Source organism: Lolium rigidum, chromosome 7 (genome assembly GCF_022539505.1).
Source record: "Lolium rigidum isolate FL_2022 chromosome 7, APGP_CSIRO_Lrig_0.1, whole genome shotgun sequence".
Taxonomy (NCBI): domain Eukaryota; kingdom Viridiplantae; phylum Streptophyta; class Magnoliopsida; order Poales; family Poaceae; genus Lolium; species Lolium rigidum.
The window spans coordinates 217,412,147-217,425,109 of NC_061514.1; the positions used below are offsets into that span (position 1 = coordinate 217,412,147).

The window sequence follows — 12,963 nt, forward strand, 5'->3', positions numbered from 1 at the left end:
CCGGTGTGTTGTCGCCGCAAGCTAGCTGCTCGTGAAGCTGCTCTACATCCTCCCCGTCGCCGAGCGCGACCTCGCCGACGACGTTGCCGACCTCCTCACGTTCGCGTCGCGCCAGTACAGCCGCTGCGCGCCCGAGGCCGTGATGTAGCAGGAGCTCAAGGCCAGTGTGCTAGCGTGGTGGCGCCGAATTAGCACACCGACGCGTGCCCCTTCCTCCCCACGACGGCATCGCCAAACGCTGTTGCAGCAGAAGGGGGTCGTGAACGTTGTCGAGCACGAGCTCATCATCTCCGAGGGCTGCGGCGAGGTGATCGTCCGGTGTCGACGTCCTGGTCAGAGCAGGTGGCCGCCGGAATTCGCTATGGGGGATGCGGCGACGGGGCAGGAGTTGGGGCCGAGCGGCGTGGATCCAGTCGGCGGCGGTGGTAGGTGACAGAGATGAGCAAAATTGAGAAGTTAGTGAAAAAATAATCAGATGAGTGGATGACAGATGGGGACTGATCTTACAGATTTAGTAGGGGTGTTTTCTGCAAAAATCACAGCCTGAGACTAGTCAACACACTGCCACGTCGTCAAATACACTATTGTACCAGCGAGTGACCGTAGATGAACACTGATGGGTATTTAATGACCATGAATAGGTATTTTCAATGTACAATGATCAAAGTGAGCCAGGTTGACAAGTCCATGGACCAACCATGCATTTTACTCTTTCTTTAATCATATGTAAAATCTTTAATAAAATTCTGTTTTTACAAGTTCGGAAGCTGTTGACGCAGAACATAACCCGTAGACCAGAACTGCAAAACAGAATGCAGAACAGAGCCTGATAAACTCTGTTCTGTGTCAACTATTTTACGACCGGTAAACACGAATTCGATGGTCTAAGAAGAGCGAATCGGCGTTGTGAACTGGGCCGGCCCGGAAACAGCGATAGGAAACAAAAAGGAACGCGTATGTGGGATAACTGACGCGTTGAGCGTCAAATAGGAATTGCCTGTGCCGTCACGCTTGGAGCTCTAGCAATCTTCACATCTCTAAACCGTCCCTGATCCAACGAGTCGAGCCAAGTACAAGAACTGAGCTCGGCGAGATGATGTCGCCGAAGCCGTCCGCCTCCTCTACTGCGGAAGGTGGAGGAATTGCTTCAACCTCTCGCTCCGTGCCAACGGCGAGGTGAAGTTTCTTTTTTTCTTCACTCCTTACCCTGTTTCTCAATCACTTCAGCCCAGTTGCGGCAAGGCACGAGATCTCCCTGCTGGATTTGCGTTTATGCACTTTTCTTCTCTTTGATTTTATAGCGTGACCACTCTCATGAGGCGATACTTGTTCGGAAGTGACTAAATCAATGGTAAATTTCCGATTGATTTAGTTTCCCCTCTTCGTTTGCTAGCTTGAGTCTGCGCAACTCATTATGTTTCTCCATAAGTTACGGGGAGTTATGTGAGAGTCGCAGGTTTACTCCAAATACCCAGAATCATTAGACAGATGCATCATGAGCCTGTCATTCGTAGTAACCATCGGGCACATTAAATCATATCCACTTAAATTCTAGATAAACTGAATAGTTTAACCATTACGAATGGGAACATGGTCATTTTGTTGTTATTGTTGTCAATTTGATACTTATGCATTACCGATATTATCTGTTCTTACTAAGTGATGACTTGCTTAAACAAAAGTGTGACAACAAGAAATTGTAATGTATCTTATCCCGGTTTAGCGAAGTGGAACTGCTTATTCTGTTTTAAAAGGTAGCTCTGGCAATATTACTTTAGTGATAATCATACATTAGGTTTCTTCTCAGGTGAAGTATGACAAATATCACAACAGAATATTCAGTTAAGAGTAGATTAACATAAATATGGTACTACTTGCTATCTAACATTTACGGAGTACTTATTATAAAATACTAACTCCACCCCCAGGCTTAAGGCCTATATTTTTTTCAGAAAGTCAAACTATGTCAAGTTTGACCAAGTTTTTATCAAAAATCATTAACATGAAAAGTACAAAATCAATATCATTAGATAGATAATGAAATATATTTTCATATGGTATCTACAAAATATCATATTTATTCATAGATTCTTCTAAAAGTTTGGTCAAACTTTACTTCGTTTGACTTTTCAAAAAAATAAAAAAAATAAGCCTTTAGCCTTGGGATGGAGGTAGTATAAGGTATTAGGTCCTTGTAACATATTGTAGTGATTACTGCAATTATCACTAAAAATGGTGATAGACTGGTTGGTACATACTGGCTGCATAAGTATTGTCATGAAGGGTAATAGGATAAGGCCCTAAGGCAGGTATTGGTAGCCTGACCGGCAAGGGGGGTAATGGCGTCCTGATGGCACCGAAGTCTAAGTGGCAGGGATGATAAGGGGAAGGAGACCACATATAGGCCCAGAGAGTATTGTCTTTGTATAGAGGCCTAACAATCAAAAATTATATAGCGAATCTTATCGGCAATTTTCTTAATGCCCAAGAGAAAATATATCTTCCTAATTTAAAGATATGCTACATAATTCGGGGATTGAATATCTTATCGCATAACTGGATCTCATAGCCATTGCGGGGCCATGTTTCAAAACCCAGTGTGCAGCTTGTCCTCAAGTTGCCACATTTGGACCATGCAGCACCTGGATGGTCATCACCAGCAGGAGTGATGGTACCGTGTCTGTTGGATTGTGAAGCACACTACCGTCGGAACTTGAAGTGCTGCCAGCTCCAAAGAACCACTCTCTGCCAAAAGTCGCTAGTATTTCTCTTGGGGCAGGCACATATTTTATCTTGCTGTTCTGTGGCCTTCCGAGAACTACCTTGCCAGCATGGTGAAGGTGTCCGAGGTGGACAGACGGCCACATGAATTGGGGAGCTCATGCGATGGCTGACAGTTGATGTTTACGTGCTACAACTGTGTACATCGTGTTTAGAGACACACGTTCTGCATGCATGCCTGCTGCACCATTAAAAGAACACATTACCTGGTATGGTGTCTTGGAGGAGGGCTCCCGTAAGTGGCAGCCACAGCTGCAGAGGTTCAGGCCACGAAGGACTGCCTCTCTGGTGCAGATGTCAAAAATAGGGGTCAACATCATACCATGCTGCACCGTCTATGACGTTAATTGCTTCTCTGCTGCAGAGGACCTTGAAGGCCAGTGCAACAGCTGCTAAAGCCCTCCTCTCGCCAGACATGCAGCTGGTCTTTGAGCTGGTAATTGGCGAAAGTAGTCGTAGGACACAATGGATGATCAGTGAGGTTGCGAGACAGATGCTGCTGCAGGTTACAGAAGCGTGACAGCTCATGTCGATGGCATCACCTATCAGGATAGTAACGCTAAAACCAGCGACGCTGACTGTAGTGTCGGTGTATGAACCAAGGGTTTCATGGCTACTCTCAGTGGTGTCGCTTTTCGGAGCTGTTGTTAAGGTTGCCAGAGAAGACAGTGCAGCCGTGGCTTGACATGTGGGGCTCCCTCCATTGCAGTTGCGAGCCTCCTTCATCTCAGAGATAGTGGAGTCATGGCGCTAGTGCATTAGCTTTGATACTTATTGTCATGACACATGCTCTCCTTGCACTGTTGGGGCAATGTACTTCACATATCAAATATAGAATAGTTTTGCTACCCCTCTATATTGCCAAGGATAAAACAAGTGTTGCTAGGCGTATACTTTGGCCATAGGCGGTGGATTATGCGGGTGGTGAGGTTCTCCATCGGGGAATCGTTCTCTCCCTTGAAATCGATGATGGGGTGGGAGGGAAGAGCCGGCGTGAGAAACGGAGAGAGGAAGACGTGGTTGTGGCGGGTTGTCAATTTTGCTGGAGGTCGCTGGCACTGCTGGTTGCTGCTGCTCCTCTACACAGAGGTTCTTTGCAACGATTGCCCCTCTTCTGATTAATGCTGCTCTTCTAAACCCTACTGTAGTAACCTCCTTGGGCCAGATCGGCTTTAAAATCATGGGCCTAACCTTCCTCTCTCTTGTTTCCTTTACTTTGTACTTTTCCTCTTTCATATTCATCCTCCCAGCCCACCCAGCAGCCCTGGCTGTGCAGCATTCCTAGGCGATGTCTACTGCTTCCTTGAACCTTGATATTGCCATAGTATATTTTCCTTGATCTCCGATAATGTGCTCTTCTTATCAATTACCAAATATTATTCATTAGTTCGAGAGAGACGAGCTAGAACAAAGATGACCAGAGGCTCAACATATTGTTTCCACCCTTTTCGGATTTTATGTGCTTAAATTACCTAACTATTGTGCCCACATTGTTATAGTTTACTTTGTCGAGAAAACGCAACAGAATTTGCGTCTCATTTCATTGAACAGTAAGACATCAGGGGTACAACTTCCAAAGAGGAGGAACACACAAACACACACATGCACAGACACGACCGCCCTTAACTTCAGACCACAACGACATTAGGCCTGGCCCAGCTTTGCCTCCAGCCAAGAATGGCAAGGTGCCGAGACTTGGAGCAATACGGCAGTATCATTGCTGTTGCCAGACGCCTACAGGGATGGTTGCAGCTCCAGGACTGCCATGCCAATGCACCTTGCAACCATGTGCCTAGAGAGTTGGCGGGTGAAAAGGCAGGGTCCGGCTCAAACTGATGTAGCTTTCTCGGGTAAGTGCCGGCGCCGGCGTACATTGCGCCTCGGAGGCCTGCCCCCTATGTAGCAGTCTACGCTAGAGCAACGCAACACCGAACTCCAACTGCCGCATCAGGCACTCCACCTGTAGCCAGAGCAGCGCTTTCAAGAAAGGGAACAACGTTGAGACACCACCGCTGCCCGGTCCAGTATGCTGGACTTAGGGTTTCCCCCGGTGCTCGAGGAGGAAGTCTGGTCAGGGTCATGAAAATGCCTCCAAGGAGGTAACATCACCCTCAGGCGTCGCCGTTGGCAGCGCATGCCGTCACCGCGCAGGGATCTCGCGCCGACCCATGACAAGGACCTCCGAAAATCGTTGATGCAGGGGTAGACGGGAGATGACGGAGTAGGTTGTGGGAGAAGACCAACAACACGGGGAGGGAAGCCTAGGAACGTTGCAGCGGTGGCCTGGAGGGGTGGGAGGAGGGAGAGGCTTGGTTGGGGCAAAGGAGGTGCCATGGGCCTGCGCAGACCCAGATCTTGGCGCCAAACCTCCGCCGCGCGCCACACACGTAGCGTCCTGTCTTCTTCTTGACCTTTCGCGCAGGCAGAAGCCTGCAGTGCCACCGCATGCTTTCGCCGCGTCGCCACCGAGATCCAGCACACGGCCATCCAAACGTGGGCCCCGTTGACACCATCCGACGGTGAGGGCTTCGCTCGCCGGCATCCTCCGGCAACGGAGAGGGAGGAGGATGTCTTGGGGCTGCTAGGGTTTGGCTGCCCGAGTCTCCCCATTGGTAGCGGTGCGGGGCGAGGAGTCTATCCTTAGAGCATCTCCACTCGGAGGGCCTTTAGGCCCCCCTAAAGGGCTATGAGGGGTGCCAACGCGAAAAATCGTGCCCAGTTGGTCCTCCCAATTTTGTTCTGGCGCCGACATGGTCCAATTAGTAATCCTGCGCCCCCAGGTCGAACCCAACCCATAGGGGGTTAGCTGGGCCGCCGGATGGACGAAATAACGCACTGTTGGCGAGACTAGTAGAAAACCCTACCCATCTCGCCCTTTCCACCTCGCGACGGCCACCCGTACCCAGATCGCCGCCGCAACCACCCTCTGCACCGTCTGCCGTTTGCCTCCGGTAGAAATCCCTCCACCGCCACATATACTTTTCTGCAACCTGCGCCACCGCCCCGCCCCATCCCCGCCGTTGTTCCCCACTGCCACACCACCACCCATATTCCCTTCCCACCCCGTGTCAACCTTGCATGCCAGGTGTTCGGCGGTTTGCCAAGGCGATAGACTCGGACGACGAGGAGATACTCGCCGCTCTGATGGGCTTGGAAGTCGCTGTCGCCATTGCTGCGAGGGAAGCCATCGGCGACGAGGAGCATCTGACGATCCTTGTCGCCCTCCTGGCCATGATCGTCGAGGAGGATAAGCCGAGGATTGGTGGTTCCGCGCCAGGGCGGCGCAAGAGCAAGCCGAGGCAGAGGATGGAAGGATACCACATCTCTCCCCACCCCCCACCCCCACCACCACCACCCCATACAGGCGAAAAAACGGCATCGCTGGACGTTTACTTTAGCTTACCATCTATAATATATTTGATTGACCAAACAATGATTATTCATTTCTCTTGTGCAGGTCAACACCATTGCAAGTAATTCATATTTTGGGAAACTTCGTTAGAATTTGGTCTGTGTACTTGCTATATAGCTACCTATCCAGTAGTGGGGATTCAATAGTTGGCTTTATCTTCAGTTGCCTTGTACTAGCTTCAGTCATCTTTTTAGTTGTACAGAAGCCTTGGAAAGGTCGGCCTCTGCCCAACTCACAGGTGTGTGTGTACATGTTCTTTTTCTTGAGATTATGTTGCCTGCTGTGTTTCATGCTTTTTATTGATTATGGCTTATTTCAGGTAGTTCCTACAGTTATCAATGGCGGAATTCTGGCATTATACTTTGTGCTGTGGGGTAAAGGACTTCTTGCTGGTGGACCACTAGTGTAAGTATTACTATTCTTTTAGCACATTGATGTGTGCTGTATGATGTAAGGATGTAAAAAGGAGTATCTGGTGCTAATTTAAACCCCTGTCTACACACAATCATGCAAACGATATTTGAGCCAAGAAAAGGAAATGCATTTATTAGATCTATGTCCTTGGGGACAATCGATCTAGCTCTGACACACCTCAAGGTGTAACAACGAAACAGAAGAACAAGATTCAGAGAATACCGCCTTAACACATGATTCTATAGCTTAATTTAGGAGGAATTCCAGGATTACAATAAGCAACTAAGCCGAACCACGAACAGTGGCGGCAGAGGGGAATAAACCCTAGTCTCAAGATGCCTCTTCACAACGAAGGGTGTGCGGATTGAAAGGAAAAGAGCTAGGTGACAAACAGCTGAGTGGTTGAACTCGGGGTGCCAGCTGTAAAGCGTTGGTTCGTCGAGTTCAAATGGTGTGCATACATCCTTAACGAATCTGGAGCATTGGTTCGTCGAGTTCAAATGGTGTGCATACATCCTTAACGAATCTGGAGCATTGCTTGCTTGATCAACGGTTGTCGTTGCTTCCGGCACACATGTGTTAACTGGAGATTGGTGACACTTCGTCATATACAGCTTCTAGGCATGACAAGCTCTTTGGTTGCGTAGGACAGTTGATCCATGTTTATCCTTGCCATGTTGGATGGATAGCTGAGGACAACAGTTAGTATGATTTCATTTGGACGGGCTTGCACTTAGCTCCTGTATTTAATACATTTCCACTTATTCTGCATTGCCTTAACATCCTAGTTACTATTATTAATAGAAGTGTCTGCCTACTAAGCTGCATTTTTTTTCTCTTGTTGAATCTAGTGCACTGCTGGCGGAGTATGCAGGTGCTGTTCTTGGAGTTCTCTCTGCTGCTTTATATGGAAGGAAGGTTAATATATGGAAAAAGGCAAGTTGTTGATATCTTCATGTAATTCACTTTTGCTGATTATAAGTTGTTGTGCATAACCAACTAACCAAGAATCTGAATATTATCCCTGTTTGGACTGATTTCTATATAGGTGGCACCCTGGCCTAGATGATTGTGTACTGACTAATAACTGTTATTCATTTGGAGTGGTTACTTTAATGCACAAGCACTGACACTATTATCTGTCCAGTATGTTCAGCATGAATGCTGATAAGCACAAATAAATAGCAAATCTGTCATCATTAGTCCATCTTGCTTTGGTTGAAAGGTATTTCAGCATAAGTGTACAGATGATTGTGCATACAAGTCTGCGTGTGTGAAAATTCGCGTGAGGAACTTGTGTTTTCTTTTTCAGTTGAAATCTCATTTGTGCAATTATGGTTAAATTACTGGATGCATAACAATTGTTGAATTTTCTACCTCATCTTCAGCTGAATTTCCTAAAACATGCTATGTTTTCATTGGACTTGTAGATTGGAGGGCTTGCTGGTATGCTGCTAGCATACTATCTGTTATCAAATGGTTGGGCTACAAGAACAAATTCACCACTATGTATCCCGTTGCAACAATCTGACCTGAAATGGCATACTCTGCATAAGTACACAGTTTTTCCTGGTTAAAACTTGCTCAAAATTGTAGGACATTATCTTTGTGTATTTTGGACACCTGCGAATGGTGCTGGAAGTCCTTGACTTCATACAGATAGCTTTGGAAGTGAATCGCCGGAGAAAGCTACACAAATTACTGGAATGAAAGAAATGGTTGTGCCAATTACTGCTGGAATTTTGTCTGCTTTGAGGAGAGTATTAGCTCGGCGAGTCTCTCTCAAGGTACTCTAATTACATTAATCTTCTACCCTTCTATTTATCTTCTTTACTTGATGCTTACAAGCTTTATATGAATCGATTATCATCAATCACGTTATTCCTCTGCAGAATCAGCTTAAAAGAAGGCTTCATGCAATAACGGTTGCTTCTGCTACATGTTTTCTTTTTCCATTTGCAATGTGGGATACAATTCTAGTGAGTGCACATTGTTTATTCTCTAGTATGCAGTACATCCTGTCGTTTGGATGTTTTCTCACCCTTTTTGTTTGATATGTAGTAGTAGTAATAGTTGTTTGTTGATTGCAGGGTTCAGCATCTGACAGCATAGTCAAACTACAACTTCCAAGCTGGGCATACTTGAGTACTGTATTGTTTGGAATGGTGCTTATATTCTATGTTGACAATGTTGCCGAGGAAAAGTAAGACTCTTCTTGAAAAAAGGAAAGATAAATTTGCATTAGATTTTTTAAATAGCTCAAATTCTTTCATCAGTTTCTTATGGTATTTTATCTGCATAGTTAGTTCTTACCTTCATGTTAGCTCGACACAGAGCAGATTATTTTCTGGAAGCTTTTATCCCTTGAATGTCTTCATGGGTAATAATCATATAAATGTAGTTTTTTTTTTCATTTTTGAATGACTGTTGAGTTACATGTTATTTCTGGCATTTGCATTTTTAAACATAAGTGATGAACCATCTATTTATTTTAGGTCCTATTTGCTTTGTCATAATGATATTTACTCTATTGTTATTCACTGTCTGGCAGCTTGCATCTGGTCTTCTCTTCTCCAAGGCACTTGATGGTTTCAGCAGGTTGCATAATTGTTCTTGAGATATTGTACAAAATGGATTTCTCCCTTTTGGGCTTTCTGCTTTGTTCTGCGATTTTAGGATTTGGTGAGTTTTGTGGTCTAGTCCATTTTATATCCATTACTGAAATGTACAGTTTCTCTCAGAGCTATACTTTGCGTATAATACCACATTTGCTTGTTCATATTCAGAATAGTCTAATTCTTTAACTGGCTATTTTGGTCACCAAGATTTGTTCGCTCTTTATTTGTTCCGTGCAATGATAACTCTTATCCTTATGTAGGTATTTTGGAAGCAACATCCCTGGAGAGGTCAAAAAAAAGACCATTAGAGACACATGAGCTGTCGAATGGATCATTTCACAATCAGTTGCCGATTTCAGCACTTCCAAGGTAGAATGAGGCTGCGGCATGTACTAATATTAAGGCGAGAGGTTTGAACATAAAACAGTAGATACTTGTGAATTTTGAATTACCATTAGCCTTGTCATATGCTGATTTTGAAAGGGAGGGGGGACGGGTACAATAGGATCTTTACTATTTTTTTGAGAGACTAGAAAACGTGCCCTTGCGGTGCAACAGAATAACGAAAAGTAAATTTTGGACAAAAAACTTGCGCGTCCCAAATTTTACTTCTTATATAATGCGTTGAGTATTTTATTTTTAAATGCTGTGAAATTGATCCAGGAACCCTATGAAAATACAGTGTCGTCAGGCCCTGTCCGCACCGTCAACCTCTCGGCTTCCCACTATCACCTCAAGTGCACTCACCATCCGCAGCCTCCTCACTGTTGTGCTGACTAAGAGAACCTTAAGTTGCACAACATAATGGCTTATATTCAGGCCATCTCCCCACTCGTCCCTTATATGCTCTTGTGTTTCTATGGGTTAATTTTTTTTCTACCAGAAAATCAAACTGAAAAACAGGTTAGCAATATGCGACGCATCGTCGCTCTTGTGGCAGGAAATAAAGTGTAACATCTTAAAAAATCTGTCCACGACCACAAATATAGAATCATGGCCTCTCTTAGTACGCGTCAAACCCAACACAAAATCCATACTAATATCTTTCCATGGTGTAGTAGGTGCCGTTAAAGGATTATACAAACAGTGAGGTTTTAGTTTGGACCTGGACTTGTTGCAAGTAATGCATCTCTTCACGTACCTGTCCACATCCCGCCTCATCTTTGGCCAATAAAAGTAATCAACAAACATGAGTAGTGTCTTCTCACGCCCAAAGTGACCCATCAAACCTCCAGCATGTGATTCTGGTTCTTGCAATAAGAGCAAACACATAGACAATTTTTGAACACATAGTTTGTTAGCTCTAAACAAGAACCCATCATGCATGTGATATTTTTTCCATACTTTACCAATAGCACACAAACGATATGGTTAAGCAAAATCATGATCAGTAACATACAAATCACATATAATCTCTAATCTAGGAATTTTAACATCAAGTTGAGTTAATATCATATTTTTCCTAGATAGAGCATCAACAACAATATTATCTTTTCCCTACTTATGCTTAATAATGTATGGAGAAGACTTAATGAACTTAACCCACTTAGCAAGACGCCTATGCAAGTTAGATTAAGCTTTCAGATATTTCAAAGCTTCATGATCAGAATGTATGATAAATTATTTTGGCCACAAATAATGTTGTCAAACCTCAAGAACTCTAATTAAAACATACAATTCTTTATCATATATAGGATAGTTCAACTTAGCAGCAGATAGTTTCTCAGAAAAATATACAATTGGGCGACCCTCTTGTATCAACACACCACCAATTCCAATACCACTAGCATCACATTCAATCTCAAATTGCTTATTAAAATCAGGAAGTGCAAGCAACGGTGCATAAGTTAACAATCGTTTCAGTTCATCAAAAGCATGATCTTGGGCTGCACCCCACTGAAATACAACACCCTTTTTTAGTCAATTCATTCAAAGGTGCAACAATAGTACTAAAATTGGGCACAAATCTTCTATAAAACCAGCAAGACCATGAATTTTTTTTTTACTTGACTCACATTCATGGGAGTAGGTCAGTTTTGAATTGCTTCAGTTTTAGATGAATCTACCTCTACTCCATGCTTAGAGACAACATAACCCATAAATATGACCTTATCTTTGCAAAATGTGCACTTCTCAAGATTACCACATAGTTTATTATCACGCAACAGTTAAGAAACATGTCGAATATGCATAGTATGATCAGATTCATTGCAGCTGTAAATTAATATGTCATCAAAGTACACAACCACAAACTTGCCAATAAAATCACGCAAAACATGGTTCATCGGTCTCATGAAAGTACTAGGTGCATTAGTTAAACCAAAAGGCATCACTAACCACTCATATAAACCAAATTTTGTTTTAAAGGCTGTTTTCCATTCATTCCCCTCTTTCATCCTAATTTGATGATAACCACTACGCAAATCAATTTTAGATAAAACAGAAGCACCACTCAATTCATCTAGCATATCCTCTAAACGGGGAATATGATGACGATATCGAATAGTAATGTTGTTTACCGCTCTACAATCTACACACATGCGCCATGTACCATCTTTCTTAGGAACTAGAATAACAGGAACAACACACTGACTTAGGCTTATGCGAATATAACCTTTGTCGAGTAGCGCTTGCACTTGTTTTTGTATCTCTTTCGTCTCTTTGGGTTAGTCTTGTATGGCGCCCTATTGGGCAGCGAGGCGCTGGGGATCAAGTCAATTTGATGCTCAATACCACGCAATGGTGGTAATCCTGTGGGCACCTCCTCCGGAAACACGTCGCTGAATTCCTGCAAAATATGAGAAACACCAAGAGAAATAGGGGTCATGTCGTTAGAAACCAAAACCTCACCCTTGTACATGAGCACAAGAGGCATGGCTGCAGGATCCTCACTAAACTCTCTCATATCCTATTTGATGGCTAATAGGACTAAGGAATTCACTCTCTCACTTTTCATTATATCACTCACGACATTACAATTCTCTCGCCTATCTATGGAGGCATCCTCCAAGTTCACTTGAATTTCTGACGAGATTCACTGACAATCTGCTGCTATGACATAGGCTGCACATAACTCCTTGCTTGCTAAAATGCGACAACTCCCGCCATCAATAATGATCTTGCAAGCTTTATCAGGACCAACTAGTGCCTTTGTTTGGAACAAATTGCAGCGTTAAGTAGATGCACTCGGCTGCACATTGAGAGCACGCTGTGACACAACAATAGTGCGAGCTTCAGAAGGATAAGCATCTACACCATCATTGCCATAATCATCATCTTCTGGAGCATTCGAATCAGCATCATCTCCAGTCTCATACTCATCGTCCTCATTAATAATCATGACCTTACGGTTAGGACAATCTTTCTTGAAGTGACCCTTGCCACCACAAGTATGACAAGCCATATCGCGGTTGCGCGCCGTAGACATGCTAGAACCACTTCCACTTGCAGCAGGTTCGGGCTTCTTTGTGTTGGACACATTGGAGACCGGCTTGCTAGACGAAGCAGAAAAATTGGCGGGACGCGAAGATGGCGCCGGCGCCGTAGAAGGTGGCGCCCAAGGCGTGTAGCTCCCAGCTCCCGTAGCACGGCCTTTGATTTGCGTTTCTTCCGCTAACTGTGCTTCAGCATCTCTTGCATGATGTAGCAACTCATTCATATTGGTGTAATGGTAATGACGAATAATGCCCTTGATATTATACTTCAAACCATGAAAACGCTGCATTGTCATCTCAAGCG

The 12,963-nt window shown here is 44.4% G+C and overlaps 1 protein-coding gene across 1 annotated transcript; it reads left to right on the plus strand.

Moving 5' to 3' along the window:
* The first annotated feature begins 987 nt into the window (after nt 1–987).
* LOC124675672 lies at nt 988–9,691 on the plus strand. Its single transcript, XM_047211745.1, has 10 exons — nt 988–1,176; nt 6,239–6,431; nt 6,513–6,598; nt 7,459–7,543; nt 8,038–8,116; nt 8,267–8,394; nt 8,500–8,586; nt 8,698–8,810; nt 9,159–9,289; nt 9,486–9,691. Exons 1-10 carry the CDS (start codon nt 1,094–1,096, stop codon nt 9,596–9,598), a joined length of 1,098 nt encoding a protein of 365 aa, XP_047067701.1. The 5' UTR covers nt 988–1,093; the 3' UTR covers nt 9,599–9,691.
* Nucleotides 9,692–12,963: the final 3,272 nt, after the last annotated feature.

What these genes read in the sequence shown, in the direction of transcription:
- LOC124675672 (XM_047211745.1), top strand. Translation starts at nt 1,094, where the DNA reads ATGATGTCGCCGAAGCCGTCCGCCTCCTCTACTGCGGAAGGTGGAGGA. An exon ending in CTCGGCGAGTCTCTCTCAAG is followed by an intron (nt 8,395 to 8,499) that starts GTACTCTAATTA and finishes ATTCCTCTGCAG; the next exon opens with AATCAGCTTAAAAGAAGGCT. An exon ending in CAATGTGGGATACAATTCTA is followed by an intron (nt 8,587 to 8,697) that starts GTGAGTGCACAT and finishes TGTTGATTGCAG; the next exon opens with GGTTCAGCATCTGACAGCAT.